Below are 25,660 nucleotides of genomic sequence, written 5' to 3' on the forward strand. Positions count from 1 at the left end.
CTTTGTGATGGCCACTCCAATACCTTGAATTTGTTGTCCTTAAGCCATTTTGCCACAACTTTGGAAGTATGCTTGGGGTCATTGTCCATTTGGAAGACCCATTTTCGACCAAGCTTTAACTTCCTGACTGATGTCTTGAGATGTTGCTTCAATATATCCACATAATTTTACTCCTCATGATGCCATCTATTTTGTGAAGTGCTCCAGTCCCTCCTGCAGCAAAGCATCCCCACAACATGATGTTGCCACCCCCGTGCTTCATGGTTAGGATGGTGTTCTTCGGCTTGCAAGCTTCCCCCTTTTTCCTCCAAACATAACGATATTCATTACAGCCAAACAGCTATATTTTTATTTCATCAGACCAGAGGACATTTCTCCAAAGTACGATCTTTGTCCCCATGTGCAGTTGCAAACCGTAGTCTGGCTTTTTTTATGGCTGTTTTGGAGCAGTGGCTTTTTCCTTGCTGAGCAGACTTTCATGTTATGTCGAATTAGGACTTGTTTTACTGTGGATATAGATACTTTTGAACCTGTTTCCTCCAGCATCTTCACAAGGTCATTTGCTGTTGTTCTGGGATTGATTTGCAATTTTCTCACCAAAGTACGTTCATCTCTTCCTGAGCGGTAGGACGGCTGCGTGGTCCCATTGTGTTTATACTTGCGTACTATTGTTTGTACAGATGAGCGTGGTACCTTCAGGCGTTTGGAAATTGCTCCCAAGGATGAACCAGACTTGTGGAGGTCTACAATTTTTTTTCTGAGGTCTTGGCTGATTTCTTTTGATTTTCCCATGATGTCAAGCAAAGAGGCAGTGCGTTTGAAGGTAGGCCTTGAAATACATCCACTAGTACACCTCCAATTGATGTCAATTCGCCTATCAGAAGCTTCTAAAGCCATGACATCAATTTCTGGAGTTTTCCAAGCTGTTTAAAGGCACAGTCAACTTAGTGTATGTAAACTTCTGACCCACTGGAATTGTGATACAGTGAAATATAAGTGAAATAATCTGTCTGTAAACAATTGTTGGAAAATTGCTTGTGCCATTCACAAAGTAGATGTCCTAACCGACTTGCCAAAACTATAGTTTGTTAACAAGAAATTTGTGGAGTGGTTGAAAAACGAGTGTTATTCTAAGTGTAAGTAAACTTCCGACTTCAACTGTATATATGGGTAGAATCTACTGTACACCAAAACCAATCAGTCAGATGATAATTTATTTAAATAGAGGCTGTTTTTTTTTAAATCGACTTTCAGAGAATATTTGTAATAACGGAGCTGTGAGTCAGGAAGCAGCTGAAACGTTTTATAAAACAGCGAAACCAGTAACGAGACAATTCCAATTCCATGTATCGGCTACATGCCGATAAACAAGAACAATAACTGGTGAGAAAACATAAGGGAGTGACATATAAAGGGGAGGAAATGATGACGGTAATGAAGTCCAGGTGTGAATCATGAACAGCTGTACATAATGATGAGTGCCAGGTGTGTGTAATGATGAATCTAAGGACCGGTCGTTAGTATTCTGGCGATGTCGTATGCCGGAGGAGAGGATCAGAAGAGGATGTGACAATATTCCCACAAACAATTATGGAGTGCAACTCTTCACGTTGCACCTTAGGCCTTATGTTCATCATCTTCAATATCTGCAATAAATGGGAACATCACCCAACTAAAGACCTACGTCTGGAACGTCAATTACCTACATTATGTGGACGCCTCATGAACTGCTCTCAACCTGTACCAATAGTGTATCATAAGGAATTGCCATTACATCCAATTTAGGCCAGCATTATTTGTAAGGTTCATGTGATCAAGTATGTACTTTAGGCTTCTCTCCACATTAAAAAAAAGCTACCTAACCTAAGACAAAGAGAAGTAACACCAGCCCCTAAAAAGTAACTTTAATTTCTAGCAAGACAGGATTGACACAGGCCCTTATCCACCTAAAATTAAAGGAGTCTGGGAAAAACACCAGCCCATTTTTAATAGCAATCTTTACGGTTTGCAAGAAATATCCCCTTTCGACTTGCAAGTTTAACTAAAGTCATTGAGTGTCCGTTTTTAACAAAAGCTTTTCATTCCTTATTTATTTTAATACATTGAGCGAATCAGACCTACATTGTAAAAAAACTACCCCCAAAACCATTATTCAATGGACAAGAAAACTCTAGCACAAACCAAAATGATAAATGTTTATTAAATTATTTTTTTACACTTAGAACACAATTTATTTGGAAGTTAAAGTGGAATGTACACTGCATAGTAAATTCTCCCCACTACACACATACAGAGTATGCAAAGTTCAACTGCAGCTCAGCGGTATAATACATGTATCCTCTTTGATTTTTCAAAGATTGTGTATAGCAACTCAATATACAAGATTCGCTAAAGCATAAGGAAGTAACACTGGATAAAAAGTGTTGTGTCAGACATAGGGCATTCCCTCATCACAGGTTCTACTATTAGAGATTCAAAGCACACACTTTTCCTCGTTGTGTTGTATTCCTTATACACAGTCATCTTCCTTGCCTCAGAGAACTTAACATTCAGCAGTCAGAACTATGCCAAGTTAAGCAGTCATTTCATGTTTCTAAAAAAGGCAAGCTTATGTAACACATTTAAATAATAAGTTCAACTTCATTAAAGTGACAAAATACTGATCCAAACATTTACAATATAGCCTTAGCAGTGTCAGTAATAAAAAATTATTAAACGACACCAGAAATTCCTAATATACCAACACTTACAGTGCCAAGAGAAAGTATGTGACCCTAACAATAGACATACATAGTGTCTAATAACACACAAATTGTATTTGTCCTTGTCTATATTGAATACATAATTTAAACATTCAGGTTGGATTAAGTATGTGAACCCCTAGGCTAATGACTTCTCCAAAAGCTAATTGGAGTCAGCTAACCTGGGGTTCAATTAATGAGACGAGATTGGAGATGTTGGTTAGAGCTGCCTTGCCCTATAAAAAACCTCCACATTTGAGTTTGCTATTCACAAGAAGCATTGCCTGATGTGAACCATGCCTCGAACAAAAGAGATCTCAGAAGACCTAAGATTAAGAATTGTTGACTTGCATAAAGCTGGAAAGGGTTACAAAAGTATCTCTAAAAGCCTTGATGTTCATCAGTAAGACACATTTCAGAACTGTTGCTACTCTCCCTAGGAGTGGCCATCCTGCAAAGATGACTGCAAGAGCACAGCACAGAATGCTCAATGAGGTTAAGAAGAATCCTAGAGTGTCAGCTAAAGATTTACAGAAATCTCTGGAACACGCTAACATCTCTGACGAGTCTACGATACGTAAAACACTAAACAAGGATGGTGTTCATGGGAGGACACCACGGAAGAAGCCACTGCTGTCCAAAAAAACCATTGCTACAAGTCTGAAGTTTGCGAAAGTGCACCTGGATGTTCCACAGCGCTACTGACAGAATATTCCGTGGACAGATGAAACTACAGTTGAGTTGTTTGGAAGGAACACACAACACTGTGTGGAGAAAAAAAGGCACAGCACATCAACCTCATCCCAACTGTAAAGTATGGTGGAGGGAGCATTATGCTTTGGGCTGCTTTGCTGCCTCAGGGCCTGGACAGCTTGCTATAGTCGACAGAAAAATTTATTCCCAAGTTTATCAAGACATTTTGCCAGAGAATGTAAGGCTGTCTCCCAATTGAAGCTCAACAGAAGAAGTTGGGTGATGAAACAGGACATTGACCCAAAACAGAAGTAAATCAACAATAGAATGGTTTCAACAGAAGTCCTGACCTCAACACGATTGAGATGCTGTGGCATGACCTCGAGCAGTTCACACCAGACATCAAGAATATTGCTGAACTGAAACAGTTTTGTAAAGAATGGTCCTCCTGACTGTTGTGCAGATCTGAGCCGCAACTACAGAAAACATTTGGTTGAGGTTATTGCTGCAAAAGGAGGGTAAACCAGTTATTAAATCCAAGGGTTCACATACTTTTCCCACCCTGCACTGTGAATGTTTACACGGTGTGTTCAATAAAGACAAACCTATAATTGTTTGTTTTATTCGTTTAAGCAGACTCTTTTGTCTGTGACCTAGATGAAGATCAGATAATTTTATGACCAATTTATGCAGAAATCCAGGTATTTTCAAAGGGTTCACATACTTTCTTGCCAGTGTATATACTGTCCAATATGCCCACAGGAATTGATTACAGCAGACACTGATCGGCACTGAAGGCCAATATCAAAAATTGCCATTGGGTCATTTTATCACTGGGATTGTTCCATAATATCTTGTGCCTAAGACCAAAATCATCAACAATGAAAAGCTACAGTGAAATGTATATACATCTGGTGGCAAATAATTGTCTGTGGTTTCAACTGGACCCTGTAAGCTGCTCATCCATTATCAGATGTCTGTATATGGGTTTTTGTCTGTGTGTTTGCATGTGTATCTTGTACACATTTGTGTGTGTATTCTTACCACGTGTGTGATCCAAAATTTACAATGACACAAAAGGTCATGGCCCCCATTTTCTGCATTGATCAATTGTCTGTGGCCAATCTGTGAGTTTCGCGAGCCTGTTTGTCACAGCATCAGGTGATGGTGCCTATGGGAAGTGACAGTGCAGTGCTATCAGATGTCCGTGGTCTCCAGGATCCTGGGCGTGTCCATCTCCCCGTTGGTGCAGCGCTTGCCGTTGCTCTGTCCATTGGCTCGGTAGTGCACACTGCCACCTGGTTTAATGATGGTGTCCTCCTCAGGGGCGGTGAGCTCCAGGCTGACTGTAGCGCGACTCATCTCGGTCCCAGAGGAGTTGGTGTTGTAGTGGGAGTAGGAATCTGTCCATTTCCACACCAGCTTGGTCTGTGCCCATTTCCTCCTAAGACATGCCTGCACCTATGGAACCAGACACTGAGTGGTTTAAGAGCAACATAAATGCTAGCTTGAACATTTTCAGTAAATACATAAGAATTTCTGAATGATCATGATTATATTATTAAATAGAAATGTAAATTGTAATAGGTATACTGAGCTTAATAATCATATTTAAGATGCTGGCACTTACCTCTGCATTGTAAAAGCAGAATATAATTGCGACCAGGAGTCCCTATATAAAATAAAAGTAATTCAGTGAATATTGAGTGTGGAAAGGTTATACCAATGTTTTGAACACATCATACATACTGTATATAGGCTAGATATATTCATTTTGTAAGGCACTGTCTATGCTACCAAACATCGATTTAGGTTTGTATAGAATGGAACTGTGAGCAGCACCATCCAATCTATACCTGGAAATGTGCAAAAATGTTCATGATGAACTCGTAGATGGCCCTGGCCTTACGTCCCTCTGGCCTCCAGGGAACCAGGATGAACTGGGCTCCCAGCAGAGGGATCAGGATGAGAGTGGCTCTCACCACCTTCATATAGGCATTAGACTCTGCACTGTGGGTCACCTGCAGCTTGGTGATCAACACACGCACTATATTGAGCAGGAAGAACAGGTTCACCTGGAGAGAGAGCGTAGAAGAGGAAGAGGAATAGAGTGAGTGAATTGAGTGATTGCATTCAGTAATCGATTGTTTTCCATGAGCAATTGGGTACTTGCAATTCAAACCCAATACTAGATTAAAAAAATAATAATTCTGTTTGAGAACACTTTGGTTTCTATTTCTGCTAAATGTTTGTTTTGGTAGTGCAGAATCACCAGCAGGGCAGCATGGACAGGCCCATGGATGATGTAGAGCAGGTGTGTGTCGGAACTGATCCAGCATCTGGGAGACAGAGACAAACCTGAGCTCAACTGAGACAGAAACATCTGATTCTGAGTTTAACTGAGATTTCAGTAACTGACAATGTTCTAATGCAGTATAAAGCGCAGAATGTCAATCTATGCCACTAATATGCACTATATTCAGAGGGAGTTGTGACACATTACCGGTCATCATAGAAGAGCCCACGTGCCACAGCATGTGTGATGGCAGGAATGATGGGGAAGCCTGGGAGAGAGACGGAGGATTTCATGACTGTCGAGCTTCCATAAGGCCTTCATAGATATGACATAACAAATGGAGCTCTCCTCAGGGACCCCCAGACATTTCACAATTTTGTTGTAGCTCTGAACTAGCTCACCTGATTTACCTATTCAAGGGCTTGATTAGTTGACAAGTTGAATCAGGTGTGCTAGCTCTGGTATAGATCGAATGGGCATCCCGGAGGAGAGGTTCAAGAACTGATAAAGCACAGGCGGCTGGTGGCACCTTATTTGGGGAGGACGGACTCATGGTAATGGCTGGAACTGAATAAATGGTCAATCAAACACGCAGTTTCCATGTGTTAGATACCAATCATTCACTCAATGTGATAGAGATATGAAAGCATAGAAGACTCATTGCACATTATGTAAGGGGAACTGCACCTCCTTACCTTCAGGCTATGCCAAAACACTACATCCCAACCGTTCCACCACCTCCGGTCTCTTAGCCCTCCCACCCCTACGGGAGGGTGGCTCCCGCTCAGCCCAGCCAAAGCTATTCTCTGTCCTGGCAGCCCAATGGTGGAAACAGCTTCCCCCTTAAGTCAGGACAGAGGAGTCCCTGCCTATCTTGCGAAAACTTCTGAAACCCTACCTCGACTATGTACTATCTTACATAACTCACGGCACCCCGGGCATCTGATAAATTATCAAAATGTCAATGTAAGTAAATTATGTGCTAGGGGATCAGGATGGTCAAACAACAATGAATATCAGACAGCAGAGCAGGACAGCAATTTGAAAAGTGAAAAATAAAGATGTAGTCACTCACCCCAACCCAGGACATAGTACCAGCCCAGCTTCTGCTCTCCCACAAACACAGCCACAATAATGAGAGTGTGCAGGTAGATCCCCTCACACAGCATCCAGAAGTAGTTGGATCCAAACGTATACTGGTTCAGGACTGTCAGGATCTTGCATCCAATCTGAGAGAGAACAACACAGGGAGAAGCCTCAGGACAGAGGTTGTTTTTATAAAATGCTAAACTTTAAGCGGTCATTGGCACTCATTTCCACACATTGTGGAGTGTAGCACCTCAAAATGTTCACCAACAGAGTTCAACTAGTAGCTCTTCACCCTGATGGCAGAGGTGCACAGTACTTACAGGGTTGCTGGCCCCTAGCTGCTGGTTGTTGGCTACAGCAGAGAGCCAGATGACGGTGCAGATGGAGTTGAAGATAAAGGACAGAAACATGTTCTTATGGAGGGAGATCCTCTGGCAGCTCAGACTCCTAATGGGAGGATTAGAACAGAGAGAGGCACACTTAGGAAACAAACAAGTGTGTAAATGTATCTACACTGGCTCGTATAGGGTCATAGGAAAGCTCAGTCTTTCATTTGACTAAGTGAATTAATGTTTGCAATGTAGGGAACAACCAAAGACCTATGTTTAGAATAGAGGGCTCTGGTGTAGGAAGAGCAATACAAACAAAATCACTTTGATTAGAGGGTGTACAGTGAAAAGGTACACTAAAGTGACATTCAGAGCACAGTCTATCTGGTGGGTCCATAGATGAAACAATGCATGACTCACTTGAAGTAGGAGAAGATGCAGAGTGAGATGATGAGAGATACCACAGACAATCCATGTCCCACAATGGCCAAGTAGTACAAGCTAAACGCAAACTGGGCAAGAAGGGGAAGCATTAATTCCCTTCTTTAACCTGGTAAACTCAGACACCATCTGGTGGTATTTTCTAAACGACACATAACATGTAAAATCCCTTCATTACATTCATCTAGACTTCAAGAAGTCCAAGAAACGCATGCCTAGTATTGTTAGAAATGGTAAGAACCGTGGGATTCTGATACAAGTGTACAGCAACAACGTTCCCATAATTGTCCCCATGTTAGGGAATAAGAGATTTGAAAGTCTAGGTTTGAAATAAAATATGTCACAATTACCATTCCAAAAGGATACATTTTTTGTCATATATTTTTCCTGGCACTCAAAACATGTGCAAAATCCTATAGTAAGACAGCCATTTTAAAAGTGCAGGCCCGATGCAACGTGCCATGCCTTCTTACAGGAATGCTATGCATACAGTGCCTTCAGAAGTTATTCACTCCCCTTGACTTTTTCCACATAAAATGTATTAAATTGAGATTGTGTCACTGGCCTACACGGCATAACCCTATAATGTCAAAGGAGAATTTTGTTGTTTAGAAATTCATGAATGATGTTTACAAATTAATGAAAAATCAAGTGCGGAAATGTCTTGAATCAATAAGTATTCAACCCCTTTGTTATGGCAAGCCTAAATAAGTTCAGGAGTAAAAATGTGCTTAACAATTCACATAATAAGTTGCATGGACACTTGAATGACTACCTCATCGCTGTACCCCACAAATACAGATAGGTCCCTCAGTTGAGCAGTGAATTTAAAACTTAGTCAACCACAAAGACCTGGGAGGTTTTTAAATGCCTTGTAAAGAAGGGCACCCATTGCTAGATGGGTAAAACATTTAAAAAGCAGGCATTGAATCTTTGAGAGTGGTGAAGTTATTAGTTACACTTTGTATGATGTATCAATACACCCAGTCACTACAAAGATACAGGCGTCCTTCCTAACTCAGTTGCCGGAGAGGACGGAAACCACTCAGGGATTTCACCATGAGGTCAATAGTGAGGCCAATTTAAAACAGTTAAAAAATATTTTTTTAAAGTTTAATGGCTGTGATAAGAGAAAACTGATGTATCAACATTGTAGTTACTACATAATACTAAACTTAATGAAAATAATGAAAAGGAGGAAGCCAAAACATGCATCCTGTTTGAAATATAGCACTCAAGTAAAACTGAAAAAAATGTGGATAAGAAATTCACTTTATTCCCAGAATACAAAGCGTGATGTTTGGGGCAAATACAACAAATCACTAACACTTCATATTTTCAAGCATGGTGATGGCAGCATCATGTTATGGGTATGCTTGTCATAGGCAAGGGCTGGGGTATTTTGTAAGATGAAAATAAAATAAAGAGTGCTAAGCACAGGAAAAATCCTAGAGGAAAACCTGGTTGTCTGCATTAAAACAGACACTGGTAGGCAAATGTACCTTTCAGCAAGACAATCACCTAAATCACAAGGCCAAATATACACCAAGAGGATATTGAATGTTGCTGTGGCCTAGTTACAATTGACTAAAATCGTCTTGAAAATCTATGGCAAGTCTTGAAAATGGCTGTCTAGCAATGATCAACAACCAACTTGACAGAGCTTGAAGAATTTAAAAAATAATAATGTGCAAATATTGTGCAATCCAGGTGTGCAAAGCTCTTCGACTTACCCAGAAAGGCTCAGCTGTTATCACTGCCAAAGGTGATTCTAACATGTATTGACTCAGGGGTGTGAATACTTATGTTATTGAGATATTTCAGTATTTCATTTGAAATCAAATTTGCAAACATTTCTAAAGACATGTTTTCATATTGTTATTATGGCGTATTGTGTGTTGAATGTGTGAGAAAACAATTTCATCCATTTTTAATTCAGGCTGAAGGAAATGTATAAGGAGAAAGCGGAAGTCATAACATTTTCACTGATGTAATCAACTCATGTCAGATTCCCAGTTAGTCCACTAGAAGATCACATGACATGACCACTTGAAACTAGAGGCATCTGGTTTGGGTAGTACCTCAGTCCAAAAATGGCTGAACGGATTTTCAAGCCTGACATTTTAAAATGACCCAAAAGTTATCATTAAAAAAAAAATGTAACAGACATGCGAAGGAAATTCAAAGTTATTTTACGATTCATTTTCCCCATTGGAAACAAGAGATCAACAGCGAATATGGAGGATGCATTCAAGGTCATGACATTAAATGTGGCTGGAAAAGAAATGTATTGCTTTATGCTGACCACCAGGGTGTACTCTTTCCATTCATACAACGTTTTTACACTTTTGGTGACTTGACCTAAATTACATACTCTATTACTATGACCATAGCATAGCACATGATTTATGGCCTATGGGAGGATTCTTATGATATCGCCAGCAGTAAAGATTTGAGCTAGATTTCCAAAAATACAAGTGCTGTAGCTTTCGAAAGATATGCCACTTTCTATTTTCTGACTGAAATTGACAGAGTGGGTAGCAGTTAAGCTCCGTGGGCCCAAAACAACCCTCAGAGTTTAACAGGTATTAACTAAATGAACACAATAGAGAGAGATGAACTTAAAAACAATCACTAAATTGACTAACAAAATTGTCAAAGCCACTGTCAAAATTACTAAACAAGTTGGCTTAGAAGTATACCGTCAGTTTATCCTTGGTGTACATCTGACACTGGGTGTAATTGGACCAAATACGGTTGCTCTCAGGGTGACGAAACCACTGTCCGTCCGAATTGCACACTTTGGTCGCTTTCTCTGTTTGAATGGACACAGGGAGAGGATGGGTGTCAAAAAACACTTCAGGCAAGGCATCATTATTAAATATCAAGTCAGTTTAATTGTGATTGTTAGATGTGTGGCTGGGCTGTTTACCCGAGGGGTCAAAGTCCTGGAAGTACACAGGGCAGAGCTGCATGGCCGTGCCAGGTGCAGAGTCATCCCAACACAGCCAGCCGTCCCACGTGCGGTTACAGAATGTGCCTGCAAGGGGCGACAACAGAAGAGTAGCTGTGTACAGTATATTATAGTAATGCAACTGTTTCATGTTTCAAATGTTTAGGTTCATTGCCTTTGTTATCTCTGAACTATTTTATTATATCATGGACATAATATAAAGAGAGTTGACATTGTTAGTGATATTAGAACTTCTAAAACGTCTAAAAAACCTAGGGCTAAATCTGTCACCATAAAATACAGTGTTGAGGCATTTACGACAAAGTGAAAACGGTCTCTTATTCCCTGTGAATGTCATGCGAAAGCAGAGTAATGAAAAACAGATTAAAAAAAAGCAGAGACCTGTTAAAATGTTTAAAATGTCTCTTCAAAATGAATGATTTACTACATTTAAAATAGTATAAATGCATTTAAAATAGAGAAACAGCTACATGTGCAAAAAAAAAGTCATTTAAAAAAAAACAGTCCTAGTGAACAATACAATGAAGTCTGTGTCCAGGTTGTATGTACAGAAATAGAGTGCAAAACAACATTTCAAAAGCCTTTATTTAGTGAGGTCGAGATACAGGGGCAGCTTGGACACAAAGACCACTTCCCCTCCTTTCAGACCTGAGGGTAGTCACTTCCCTTCCCCCCTGACCTGCACCACGCCGCTATATTGTAAGTGTGTGCACGTGTGTAGTGCCTCACCAGCTTCATTGCGTGGTGGGTCATAGATGATCTTCAGGTAGCACTCAAACTGAGCTGAGAGGATCTGGCTGCGGGTCACGGTGGTCGACAAAGGGATGTTGGGCACCTCCTCAGATGCCAGCATGGTCCCCACATCTTCACAGTGGCATACCTATTGGATGTTTAACAGTCCCTTTTATATAGATTCTAATCAGAAAAAAACACACATATTCAGGAGTCTCTCACCTCAACGGCCAGTAGAAGCACCGGAAGCCATAGCGCTGGGATCCTCCACATTTTTCTATATGGGACAAAGAGTGGTATAGGTGAACTACAGTGGCTTGTGAAAGTAGTCACCCCCTTTGGAATTTGTCCTATTTTGTTGCCTTACAACCTGGAATTAAAATAGATTTTTGTGGGGTTTGTATCATTTGATTTACACAACGTGCCTACCACTTTGAAGATGCAAAATCTTTGTGAAACAAGACAACAACAAAAAAACTGAAAACTTGAGCGTGCATAACTATTCATGCCCCAAAGTCAATACTTTGTAGAGCCACCTTTTGCAGCAATTACAGCTGCAAGTCTCTTGGGGTATGTCCCTATAAGCTTGGCCTATCTAGCCACTGGGATTTTTGCCCATTCTACAAGGCAAAACTGCTCCAGCTCCATGAAGTTGGATGGGTTCAGCTTGTGTACAGCAATCTTTAAGTAATACCACAGATTCTCAATTGGATTGAGGTCTGGGCTTTGACTAGGACATTTAAATGTTCCCCTTAAACCACTCGAGTGTTGCTTTAGAAGTAAGCTTAGGGTTATTGTCCTGCTGGAAGGTGAACCTCTGTCCCAGTCTCAAATCTCTGGAAGACTGAAGAAACAGGTTTCCCTCAAGGATTTCCCTTTATTTAACACCATCCATCATTCCTTCCATTCTTACCAGTTTCCCAGTCCCTGCCGATGAAGAACATCCCCACAGCATAATGCTACCAGCACGGTTCACCTTGAGGATGTTGTCCTCAGAGTGATGAGAGGTGTTGGGTTTGTGCCAGACATAGCGTTTTCCTTGATGGCCAAAAAACTACATTTTAGTCTCATCTGACCAGAGTACCTTCTTCCAAATGTTTGGGGAGTCTCCCAAATGGCGAACACCAAATGTGTTTGCTTATTTTTTTCTTTAAGCAATGTCTTTTTTTCTGGCCACTCTTCCGTAAAGCCCAGCTCTGTGGAGTGTACAGCTAAAAGTGGTCCTATGGACAGATACTCCAATCTCCACTGTGGATTTTTGCAGCTCCTTCAGGGTTATCTTTGGTCTCTTTGTTGCCTCTCTGATTAATGCCCCCATTGCCTGGTCTGTGAGATTTGGTGGGCAGCCTTCTCTTGGCAGGTTTGTTGTGGTGCCATATTCTTTCAATTTTTTAATAATGGATTTAATGGTGCTCTGTGGGATGTTCAAAGTGTGAAAAAAAATTATAAGCCATGTCCCCAACCTGTTTGGCGAGCTCCTTGGTTACCATGGTGCCACTTGCTTGGTGGTGCCCCTTGCTTGGTGGTGTTGCAGACTCTGGGGCCTTTCAGAACAGATTTTTTGCATGCATACATGCATACATACGTGACACTTAAATAAAGTCCACCTGTGTGCAAACTAACTAATTATGTGACTTCTGAAGGTAATTGGTTGCACCAGATCTTATTTAGGGGCTTCATAGCAAAGGGGGTGAAATGCACGCACCACTTCCGTTTTGATTTCTTTTGAATACGTGTTCTTTTTTCCATCACACCAATTTGGACTATTTTGTGTATGTCCATTATATGAAATGCAAATTAAAGAAACTAATTACAGGTTGTATGCAACAAAATAGGAAAAACGCCAAGGGGGATGAATACTTTTGCAAGGCACTGTATGACGAGAGGAATCACAAGCATGGAAATAGTAGAGGGGAGCGGCTGCATTTCTAACTGATATACTTCTATGGTCTGGTTCATGGTAGAAATTATTTGCAGCAATAGCTCCCTTTGAATGGACCACTCAACAGTAATTGGCCATACTATATGAGACAACATAAATACATGTTTGTTTATGTGTGTGTGCTGACGGAACACACATTGCAGGGTCTCAGAACAGGATGTCCACTCAAAACAGGTCACAGCCGTTCCGCTCATGTTCAGGGAACGTGCATATTTATAATACCAAGAAAGACGAGGATGTTTATTTGAAGATCGCTGAAATCTGATGTAAAAGTATACAAAGCTTGTCCCTCGTGAAATCCACACTCTTCTTACAAAATGTTAATTCACTAACCCAGCAAAAAGAAACCTTTTGAATTATAAAGCACAGTCAAATTCCAGCTGGAACGGGAACATAGAAGTATTGATCTTTGAGTACTAAGAGACATATGAAAACATATTTTTTGTGAGTTATTAAAAAATTATGAGTGTAAAACATGAGCAAAGGGAGAGAAAGACCAGAGGAAAAGAGAGGATAGAATGTGGAATGCTTTGGAGCTGTGGGGGAAGACTGTTAGTAAGGGAGGATGTCACACACTTCCAGCTCTCTCGCTCCTTACCCCGGGTTCTTTGGAAATGTCATAACTGTCAATGGTCACACAGAGATGGGTGTGGATCATAATCTAAGAAGGGAGCCACAGCATCTTACTGCAGCTCTGCTCTAGATCTCTTGTAAATTGTCTTTGACCTTTTATCTGTGACCATGGGTGTGGGATAAAGAGAGAGGAATACAGAAAGAGAGAGAGGGAGAGGGAGAGGGGGTAAGACCTGGTACAGAGGCAGAACACAAGCCCAATGGCTGACCCCTATGGCAGGACAATTCACAGAGGCGCACGGTTGGCCCAGAAACTCAATACACTGGTGTAGTCTATATATAGGGTCCACTCTCTTCAATGGCTTGTCACCTGATCAAAGTCCCAGGAGGGACACGGGTGTCACACTTGTTCAATAGTGTTCTCATACAACACCCTTTCACAATCAAGCAACGTTCCCATTTCCTTTGTCTGTAAAACTACTATTTTCCTCCTATACAAGGAAAACAAACACACTGAGTAAAAACATTTTTTTAAATTAAATAATTTGTAGTAGTAATATGATTTTGTCATTTGCTAACAATACAACTAACTATCACTTAATCAAACTGCACAAAACTGATGTTTTCACTTCACAAATGTATCAATTTGACATCCATTTATGTTTGAAGGTAAAACCAAATCTATGGATAAGGCTGTATATACTACATCATCATTCTCCATCAGGCAGTGTGCTGGTGTAGTCTATATAGAGGGTTCTATATCTCTTCAATGGCTTGTCACCTGACCAAAGTCCCAGGATGGACACTGGTGTCAGAAGTGCTCAGTAGTGTTCTCATTCAACGCTATACAACACCCTTTCACAATCAAGCACCTTCCCATTCCCTTTCAGTCTGTAAAACTGCTATTTGCCTCCTATGCCAAGGAAAACAAACTGAAATGAGAACTGTAATTACAGTCTGGTTGTTATCATGAACTGAGTAGTAATGAGCAGGATATTACATCCTGATGATATCAATTAATCAGACTTGTTTCACTATATAAAAAATGTCAAGTGTCACATGACACGAGAGAGAGAGAGAGACGCACACAGGGAAATCAATCAGATTGTTACAGAAATTAAAACCTCCTATTAGACATATTGGGAAAATGAAACAAAAACAAATGATATACCACATTGCTATTTGGCCCTAAAAAGAGATTATAAATGAGCAGAATCGCTCTACCCTGTCAGAAATACAAAACAGAAACAACATGACCAGATACAAACTCAGTGACCAAAAATACAGTACCACAGAATGAGTACTAATACCCATAAAACCTAGGGGTCAAACAAGGAAATGATTCCAATTGTTTTTCCACCATTCATTTTTCCTATAGGAGATTTTAGAAACACTTCAAATAAGGGCTTTTTCGTGTAGGCTTACCCTGGTGTGATGTTCTGATAACGTTGTAAATCTCTAGGACAAGGTGACTTTGATCAATACATGTCTGTATTTATCCCCTCAAAATTAAAAGCTAATTAGCTGCTAATGTGACTATCACAAAGAACATGATGATCTGGATGAGACTGCCAAATCGAGGAAAATGTAAGAATTTCTGGATTCTAATGTCTGTCTTGTCCAAGTTTTAAATTGACAATACCTGTTAGCAAAGGTGTCAGCTAGAGATGACATGCAGGAGCTTGCAGGGATTTGTAGTCTTGCATGATGTCTACTTTTAATCTAATTAGCATTTTCAAATCTGAGAGTAAATAGAGCTGAATATATCGATAAGACTCCTTGTCCGAGAGAGATTTACATGGTTATCAAAACGTCACGCCAGGGTAAACCTACACATAGACAGACCTAATTGTAAGTGCTTATAAAATTCCCTATGGGAAAAATTACTGGTGGAAAAAAATTAGAAAAATGTCCCTGTTTGACCGCTAGGTTTTATGACACTTACACTGTGGGGCTTTATTGGCTATAGAAAAAAGAGACACAAAAAGACTTGGCTACCCAAAGAGGAGTGTGTGTATGTAGTCAATACACGACAGGGGACTTCCTCCGCCATTAAAAAAAATATTATTCAGAAAGAGTCATTCTTTGAAGAAAATACTCAATTTATTTAAAATATATATATATTAAACCCAGAGGAAAAATGTTAAATACTCATTGACGAAGGAGTGTTGGCTCCTCTTGCAGCCAGATATGTATTTGCCACTCATTGCCTGACACTGGGCCAATTGCGATATTGCGCGTGACTAACACATTTCAGTTAATTACTATAGCTCTCGCCCTTGGGCCAATCAGTGTCATTTTGTAAATGCCGGATCTATTATGCAAGACGCATAATTCATCCAAATTGAGTCAAAATCGGAGCAGTGCTGTCTGAGGTATCGCGTGTGACGAAAGTACAGACTGAGACAGATCCACAATCTCCTCCCTAATTAAGCAGTAACACTCGCTATTATTATTTCCATGATTATTATCCCAAATGGTAATGATGGTAGTTGTATCACAAATATAGGGACGATGATAATAGTAGTAATAGTGTTAGTAGCTAGAAATGATAGCTAGTAGTGGTAATAGGGATAGTTGTGGTATTAGTGTAAATAAAAGTGGTTGAAGCGTAATTTTTGTTTGTAGTAATAGTAGTTTGATATTTTTCATGAGAGCGAGAGACCTTCAGTAATGACAAATACATTTGAAACTTCACGCACGGTAAAACTTTTGTATGACTTAATAAAATAGTTGGGGGGAAAGGTGCCTGTCCATTGACAACAACAGCAGAGCACACCAAACGAATAAAATAAAGACAGCACTTCAAAAACAATATTTCACACGATAGCCTTCTGAATTTGCAAGAACTTTTCATTTTGATTTCGGCATAAATTAAAATGTCGCACTGACTTGTCCACGGATTGATGTTTCAGCATTGTTTCAATGAAGAGTTTGGCGTTCGACGAGCCATGTGCGACATACACACAGTTACACACAGTTTACAAGCCTGCTTAGAGTTAGCGGCAGGTGAACGAGCAATATCCACCGTCGTACTGTAGTATAGATAAAGTCTGAGCTGGAATGGAAAGCTAAGTGAAGCTGGCTAGCTTTAGCAGTATACCTCTCAGGCGCCTTGCGAGGCTATTGGCCCCTTAACCTGAGCCCTAATCTAGTTTAAGCAGAATGTCAACTCAAAACAAAAGACAGTACTAAAGATAGAATCCTTTGGTTGCTGCATCCATTTTTTTAAATTATATGTATGCCCATTGATTCTTAAAAAATCTAAACTTAATTAAATGCCTCAGCTTAGTTCAACTGTCATACCCCATCAGAACCTAAAACATGAGCTTGTTTTACTCCAATGTTTGTAAACAATGTGAATGGGAACAAACACTGTATAGCCTCAACATGGCTATGGTTACGATCATTGGTCATTCCTTGCATCTTTAGCTGTGTCTATGAATTTGAGGTGACAGCTTTCTTATTGTTTCAATTAAGGATTCTAGCTTTAAGGAATTAATATAATTGGTCTACCAGCATCCCAGGTAGTTCACTGAATTCAAGATATAATTGGTACGTATAATACCTGTAGTTAAGCAAAAATGAATGCTCTACACTATTTAGATGTATTTATTCACTGATTTGCAGACCAGGACAAACAGTTTCAAGATATGACTATATAAAAATGTAATTACTGCTAGAAACTGTCCCTTCATAACCACTCAGGAGGCTCTTCATAACCACTCAAGGAAATTCATGAAGTTGTCATTCCAGTCCAAGTCTTCTTTAAGGCGGACTCAGAGTTATTCTAAGCTTTGATATAGGACCATCAAATCAAAGTACTTTAACTTGTTTTAAATATCCTTGTGTTACATGTAACACTGAAGCGCTTTGCTAACCTCTTTATCAATGTACCATTTCAGTGTATGGATATTTTCAAGTTCACCCTTCCTTACATCATTCTCTACCAAAGAGGCCTGCCACTGGAAAAGTACAGATGTGACTAGAGTGTGTCTTGAACCATATTGAACATCTAGAATAATACCAACTTGTTTCAAGCAGACCACCATAGTCCCCGTGCCCAAGAACATCAAGGTAACCTGCCTAAATGACTATCGTCCCATAGTACTTACATCTATAGCCATGGAGTGCTTTGATAGGCTAGAAGATGAAGACGTTTTTGGAATGAAGGATGAAGAGGGGGAGATTACTGTCACATTAGAGGACGACGAAGAAGAGAAGTCTGGAGATCTGATTATCACCAGTAAATACAGTGAGTACTATCTAATAAAACAGGGACATTGATCTGATTATCACCAGTAAATACAGGGACATTGATCTGATTAAGACCAGTACCTATCTAATAAAACAGGGACATTGATCTGATTATCACCAGTAAATACAGTGAGTACTATCTAATAAAACAGGGACATTGATCTGATTATCACCAGTAAATACAGTGAGTACTATCTAATAAAACAGGGACATTGATCTGATTATCTAATAAAACAGGGACATTGATCTGATTATCACCAGTAAATACAGTGAGTACTATCTAATAAAACAGGGACATTGATCTGATTATCACCAGTAAATACAGTGAGTACTATCTAATAAAACAGGGACATTGATCTGATTATCACCAGTAAATAAAACAGACATTGATCTGAGTACTATCTTATAAAACAGGGACATTGATCTGATTATCACCAGTAAATACAGTGAGTACTATCTAATAAAACAGGGACATTGATCTGATTATCACCAGTAAATACAGTGAGTACTATCTATAAAACAGGGACATTGATCTGATTATCACCAGTAAATACAGTGAGTACTATCTAATAAAACAGGGACATTGATCTGATTAACACCAGTAAATACAGTGAGTACTATCTTATAAAACAGGGGCACAACTCTGCAGTTGTTGAACTAATGTGTGAGTTTTAAAAGGGCATTCTACACTTGATTATGTTTTTGTACTGTCCGAATTGTCCATGACGTCCTCCAGTGCTTAAAAAAACTTTTCTTGTTGTAAAGTGATATATAAATACAGTAAAGTATAAACACACTAAAGGGAAACAAATAAATGATTTGAGCAAAGTAGTTTTTTTTTAGACAACTGTAAACTTGAAGGAGTGAGTGATGTCATTGTAAGGCCTTCAAGGAGTTGGCTTGATGGGAAGTCGTGATGTCATCCAATAGGCGACTGATCTTCATGTGAATATTCATTATTCTTTTTAAAATCCTTCCTGTTCTGTCAAGTTGGTTGTTGATCATTGCCAGAAAGCAATTTTCAATTCTTTCCATAGACTTTCAAGATGATTTATTTATTTAAGATGATAACTCATCCAGAACGCCGCAGCCCGTCTGGTGTTCAACCTTCCCAAGTTCTCTCACATCACCCCGCTCCTCCGCTCTCTCCACTGGCTTCCAGTTGAAGCTCGCATCCGCTACAAGACCATGGTGCTTGCCTACGGAGCTGTGAGGGGAACGGCACCTCAGTACCTCCAGGCTCTGATCAGGCCCTACACCCAAACAAGGGCACTGCGTTCATCCACCTCTGGCCTGCTCGCCTCCCTACCACTGAGGAAGTACAGTTCCCGCGCAGCCCAGTCAAAACTGTTCGCTGCTCTGGCCCCCCAATGGTGGAACAAACTCCCTCACGACGCCAGGACAGCGGAGTCAATCACCACCTTCCGGAGACACCTGAAACCCCACCTCTTTCAGGAATACCTAGGATAGGATAAAGTAATCCTTCTCACCCCCTTAAAAGATTTAGATGCACTATTGTAAAGTGGCTGTTCCACTGGATGTCTTAAGGTGAACGCACCAATTTGTAAGTCGCTCTGGATAAGAGCGTCTGCTAAATGACTAAATGTAAATGTAAATGTAGTCATGTCTCACATCAACACCATCATGCCAGAGACCCTAGAGCCTCTTCCTCTATTACCTTTCCTTTTGCCTAGTCAATTTACCCCTATCTACAGTATATGTGAATAGCTACCTCAATGACCTTGTACATCGACTCGGTATTGGTACTCCCTGTACATAGCCATGTTATTTTTACTCATTATTGTTATTCACTGTGTATTTATTCTCTGTGTCACTATTTCTATTTGATCTTTAAGGACCCGTAAGTAAGCATTTCACTGTTAGTCTTCACCTTAACTACTACAGTCACCAACATTTCCCTGAGCAGTTTGCCATTTCCTTTCCCAGTTTTGTTCTTTCTAACTTTCATTCAGATGTATTAATTCCTCTGAGACAGACCTTGATGACTACTTGGGTACTGAATCTCCACCCACACGTTAGAAGCATCTTTAACCATTTGACTTGAAGAGATGCTAATCATGCATTCCGTATTTCATGAAAATTATTTGGATTTCCCAGCTCCTTTGACGACCCCATGACCGCCGAGAGCAATGCATCTTTCTGTCCTTTAGGGCAGGGTTTCCCAACCCCCCTCCCTGGTTGCACATTTTGGTTTTTGTCCTAGAACTACATAGTGGATTCAAATAACCAACTTATCATCAAGCTTTGATTATTTGAATCAGTTGTGTACTGCTTGGGCAAAAAACAAATCATGCACCCGAGTTAGCGAAACCCTGCTTTAGAGGCACATTATTTGAAGGTGGCTCTCTGATGCCAATTTGTTGTTTCTTGCCACAGAATGGTGGTAGTTGAGTTTAGGGACAACCTCTACACTTAATTTCCCCCCCTCTTTTGCTTACTGTAGGTCAGGCTGTCATAGCTCACTGACTAACTCACTGAGGAGAAGCCTGTTTATTTGTATTACAAAAGGGCTGCGGAGAGCCTCTCAGAATCCCAGGAAGGATGAAGTATGAGGAGGCCTCTCTTCCTCTGTTGTCCTGGCACTTCCACCCCCCTCGCCCAACAACCACAGGTTAAAAATAAGCTGTTGTTAGCCTACACCTACACAAAGGCCTAGGGTTTTAGAGGGAAGTCAACTTTGAACTTCCATCATTAGGTGTCAGTAATATCATTTAACTCTTTTTAAACATATAACTGCCAGGAAACGTGACTTTGATAAAACTAGAACAGTTATGTTATACAAGTCAACAACATACTGTGTGTAGGCCAACTTCAACTAATGTATGGACCACAGTGAAAAGTCTACTATGACATACGGAAGGTAGAGTATTCTTTACTTTTACTCTGATTCCATAAATCTCAGAGTCAACTTCTGTTTTCCAGGATTTTTCATAAAGCTGTCTATTGGTGAGTGATTATGGACTTTTCCCATAGCTGATCCAGAAATAGTTTTCCAAGCTTGGAGCCATGCCATACTGTTTTGCCAGAGAGGGAGACAGAGACAGAGAGAGATCAGACCGTCCACAACAGTTCCCCAACAGACTGTCCCATCACTGTGATACCCCAAACAAACACTCTCCCACCGGCCATGGTGCCAGTAGGACTGGGTGGACATACTGCACCCACTCCAACACATACAAAAATATGATCCCTATTTTATGATCCAGATTTTGCCACCATCCCCCCACTGTACTGATATCCATAACACTGACAGAGCAGGTATGACATGTTTCAGACCTCCTGTGGTTATATTACTGAAAGGGTTTATGCATGCCCTCCCCCCCAGCAGTTTATATACCATCCTGCTACTCAAAATAATCCATAGATAACATTAACCCCTGGTCCCCTTAACTTCCACTACCCAGAAAAAGCAGTTAGTTCAGCACAGGGTCTTGGCATGATTGCAAAAGGGTTTTGGACTAAAGTAGCAGGCACAACACATACCACTCAACAGCTGCCTGGCAGGGGCAGTGTGTTCTAGGGCAAAGATATGTTGGAGGGCTGGGACTCCTGAACAGAACCATTAAAACCAGCAACACAATATGCACAAATAGAACAGACCTGGAAACACCTCAAGTTGCTTACTTACTGATAGCCTTTGATGTGAAGCCTTTAATGTTACATTTGAGTGAGATACAAAACAGTCACGTGCAGTATGTAATTGTGAAGGCACAACAGTCAAGGATATTCGTAATTTAACTTCACTTCCATCCTTTGTTCTTAGAAAGCCAACTTGTTGCAATAACCACGATCGCAGGCACATACGAGCGTACACACAATTTAGATTTTTTTAAACTTAAATTTATACCCTCCAAATTCTCCAAACAAGGCAACCAACTGGCCAGGGCGTGTTTGTCATGCAACCTGTTTGGGGCGGGGTTACTTGGAGACTGCGCGTGCATTAGTGCCCAAAATGTGCCCATATGACCAAATGCATTTTATTTGTCTAATTGATATTGTTTAGTTGATAGGCTATTCATTTTTATTTTCTTAAAATGACACGGAATTCTATTTCGCTGGGCATGCATAGGCTAATGACAGGCAATCGCGTCTATGACAGTAACATAGATATCATAGCTTGCAACAAAACAAAAACAAAAAAAAGCTCTTATAGTGTGTAAAGCAAAAACATTTGCAGCTATAATGGACATCCTCTTGGAAAATATGTCAAAAATACACATACCTTCAGAATTTGTTGGATGCTCTCTACTTTCCAAAATTTTCCCACCTTCACATGTGCCAGTGTAAACGTCTCAGGCACTGTGTCCAGTCCGCACCAAAGCATTGAATTGATAGCGGCGATTGTTGAGGGCGGGGTTTTAGTTTTTTTTTAATAATCAAAATGAAATTTGGATTTCAGAGCCTAATTGGTTATTTCCATGATTGAATCAGTGTTTCAATTTTTTGAAGCAATGCTTACACTGGTACTACCACTGTAAATGAGTTCGTCTGCAACTGACTGTTATGAGTCTTTTAGACTAGCAAGCTGCTGCTTCATTCAAATTAAATATAAAACGCATGATTCATTGCTGAGGAGGGTGTGATTTTTTGTAACAATTTCATGCGTTCCCAATGACATAAACATAGGCCTTGGTTGTCACTAGTTACCACTGCCACTGAGTACAAATTGTCTAGGCCTTTTTGGTGTTAATTTAAGGTTATGGTTAAGCATACGATTAACAGAGTGGTTAGGGTTACGTTTAAAATCAGATTTTAAGAAGATACATTGTAGAAATAGGCGGGGTTTAGCCATAATTAAGACTTTGTGTCTGTGGTAACTAGTGATTGGCTACTAATAACTATCCAACATTAATTAATATTCTAGACTAGTCTGTCTAAAACCCATGGCCGTAACTACATTTAAGGACACCGTGGTGCATTTAAGGACACTCTTGGCATTCTCTCAACAAGCTTCATGAGGTAGTCACCTGGAATGCATTTCAATTAACAGGTGTTCCTTGTTAAAAGTTAATTTGTGGAATTTCTTTCCTTCATAATGCGTTTCAGCCAATCAGTAGTGTTCTGACAAGGTAGGGGTGGTATACAGAAGATAGCCCTATTTGGCCATAGACCAAGTCCATATTATGGCAAGAACAGCTGAAATAAGCAAAGTGAAACAACAGTCCATCATTACTTTATTAAGACATGATGATCAGTCAATACGGAACATTTCAAGAACTTCAAGAACTGAAAGTTTTTTCAAGTGCAGTCACAAAAAAACATGAAGCACTATGATGAAACTGGCTAACATGAGGACCACCACAGGAAAGGAAGATCCAGCGTTACCTCTGCTGCAGAGGATAAGTTCATTAGAGTTACCAGCCTCAGAAATTGCAGCACAAATAAATGCTCCACAGAGTTCAAGTGACAGACACATCTCAATATCAACTGTTCAGAGGAGACTGTGTGAATCAGGCCTTCATGGTCGAACTGCTGCAAAGAAACCATTACTAAAGGACACCAGTAAGAAAAAGAGACTTGCTTGGGCCAAGCAACACGAGCAATGGACATTAGACCGATGGAAATTTGTACTTTGGTCTATGAGTCCAAATATTATATTTTTGGTTCCAACTGCCGTGTCTTTGTGAGATGCAGAGTATATTATTTATACATGTGTAGTTCCCACCATGAACATTACATTACATTTACATTTAAGTCATTTAGCAGACGCTCTTATCCAGAGCGACTTACAAATTGGTGCATTCACCTTATGACCTCCAGTGGAACAGTAGTGCATCTAAATCTTTTCAGGGGGGGGGGGTGAGAGGGATTACTTTATCCTATCCTAGGTATTCCTTAAAGAGGTGGGGTTTCAGGTGTCTCCGGAAGGTGGTGATTGACTCCGCTGTCCTGGCGTCGTGAGGGAGTTTGTTCCACCATTGGGGGGCCAGAGCAGCGAACAGTTTTGACTGGGCTGAGCGGGAACTGTACTTCCTCAGTGGTAGGGAGGCGAGCAGGCCAGAGGTGGATGAACGCAGTGCCCTTGTTTGGGTGTAGGGCCTGATCAGAGCCTGGAGGTACTGAGGTGCCGTTCCCCTCACAGCTCCGTAGGCAAGCACCATGGTCTTGTAGCGGATGCGAGCTTCAACTGGAAGCCAGTGGAGGGAGCGGAGGAGCGGGGTGACGTGAGAGAACTTGGGAAGGTTGAACACCAGACGGGCTGCGGCGTTCTGGATGAGTTGTAGGGGTTTAATGGCACAGGCAGGGAGCCCAGCCAACAGCGAGTTGCAGTAATCCAGACGGGAGATGACAAGTGCCTGGATTAGGACCTGCGCCGCTTCCTGTGTGAGGCAGGGTCGTACTCTGCGGATGTTGTAGAGCATGAACCTACAGGAACGGGCCACCGCCTTGATGTTAGTTGAGAACGACAGGGTGTTGTCCAGGATGAAGCATGGAGGAGGAGTTTTGATGGTGTGTCGATGTTTTGCTGGTGACATTGTCTGTGATTTATTTAGAATTCAAGGCACACTTAACCAGCATGACTACCACGGCATTCTGCAGCCATACGCCATCCCATCTGGTTTGCGCTTAGTGGGACTATCATTTGTATTTCAACAGGACAATGACCCAACACACCTCCAGGCTTGTAAGGACTATTTTACAAAGAAGGAGAGTGATGAAGTGCTGCATCAGATGACCTGGCCTCCATAATCACCTGACCACAAACCAATTGAGATGGTTTGGGATGAGTTGTACCGCAGAGTGAAGGAAAAGCAGCCAACAAGTGCTCAGCATACTGTATGTGGAAACTACTTCAAGACAGCTGGAAAAGCATTCCAGGTGAAGCTGGTTGAGAGAATGCCAATAGTGTGCAAAGCTGTCATCTGTAATGATCTTCGTCTTCATCGGATGAGGAGTAGGAATGATCGCACCAAAACGCAGTGTGGTAAGTGTCCATGATTATTTATTATAACAGAACACGAAAATACCAAATAACAAAGTGAACGTAAGAAATGAAAATCGAAACAGTCCTGAAAGGTGAAAACACAAAACAGGAAACAACTACCCACAAACACCAGGTGGGAAAAGGCTACCTAAGTGTGGTTCTCAATCAGAGACAACGATAGACAGCTGCCTCTGATTGGGAACCATACCATGCCAAACACATAGAAAAGAAAACAGAAAAACAACATTGAATGCCCACCCCAACTCACGCCCCGACCAAACCAAAATAGAGACATAAAAATGGAACTAAGGTCAGGGCGTGACAGTACCCCCTCCCCCCCAAAGGTGCGGACTCCGGCCACAAAACCTAAACCCATAGGGGAGCGTCTGGGTGGGCATCTATCTGCGGTGGCGGCTCTGTCGCGGGACATGGACCCCACTCCACCTTAGTCCTGGCCCCATTAGGTGGCGCCTCTGGAGCGGCGACCCTTGCCGCCGACCCCGGACTGAGGACCCTTGCAGCGGGCCCCGAATAGGAGGGCGACTCTGGCGGCGCCGGACAGGCGGGAGACTCTTGCGGCTCCGGACTGACGGGCGGCTCTGGCGGCTCCGGACTGACGGGCGGCTCTGGCGGCTCCGGACAGGAGG

At 41.1% G+C, this 25,660-nt stretch overlaps 1 protein-coding gene across 2 annotated transcripts in view; it reads right to left on the minus strand.

Annotated features, from left to right (window-relative positions):
• Positions 1-2,174: 2,174 nt before the first annotated feature.
• Positions 2,175-25,660, minus strand: part of LOC115102290 (calcitonin gene-related peptide type 1 receptor-like) — a 42,281-nt gene continuing 18,795 nt past the window's right edge. The window contains exons 1-13 of one of the 2 annotated variants that reach the window (XM_029622087.2): positions 22,311-22,411; positions 11,518-11,572; positions 11,293-11,443; positions 10,522-10,629; positions 10,292-10,404; positions 7,569-7,660; positions 7,140-7,266; positions 6,806-6,959; positions 5,938-5,998; positions 5,707-5,773; positions 5,291-5,509; positions 5,065-5,106; positions 2,175-4,895 (exon numbers count right to left, since the gene is read on the minus strand). In XM_029622087.2, the coding sequence (XP_029477947.1) occupies positions 4,632-4,895; positions 5,065-5,106; positions 5,291-5,509; positions 5,707-5,773; positions 5,938-5,998; positions 6,806-6,959; positions 7,140-7,266; positions 7,569-7,660; positions 10,292-10,404; positions 10,522-10,629; positions 11,293-11,443; positions 11,518-11,568 (1,449 nt within the window). In that variant the 5' untranslated portion in view covers positions 11,569-11,572; positions 22,311-22,411 and the 3' untranslated portion in view covers positions 2,175-4,631. Of the gene's footprint in view, positions 4,896-5,064; positions 5,107-5,290; positions 5,510-5,706; positions 5,774-5,937; positions 5,999-6,805; positions 6,960-7,139; positions 7,267-7,568; positions 7,661-10,291; positions 10,405-10,521; positions 10,630-11,292; positions 11,444-11,517; positions 11,573-22,310; positions 22,412-25,660 lie in introns of those variants that run through there. The other variant, XM_029622089.2, reaches the window with a different exon arrangement.

Source organism: Oncorhynchus nerka, linkage group LG20, assembly GCF_034236695.1.
Source record: "Oncorhynchus nerka isolate Pitt River linkage group LG20, Oner_Uvic_2.0, whole genome shotgun sequence".
Lineage (NCBI taxonomy): Eukaryota > Metazoa > Chordata > Actinopteri > Salmoniformes > Salmonidae > Oncorhynchus > Oncorhynchus nerka.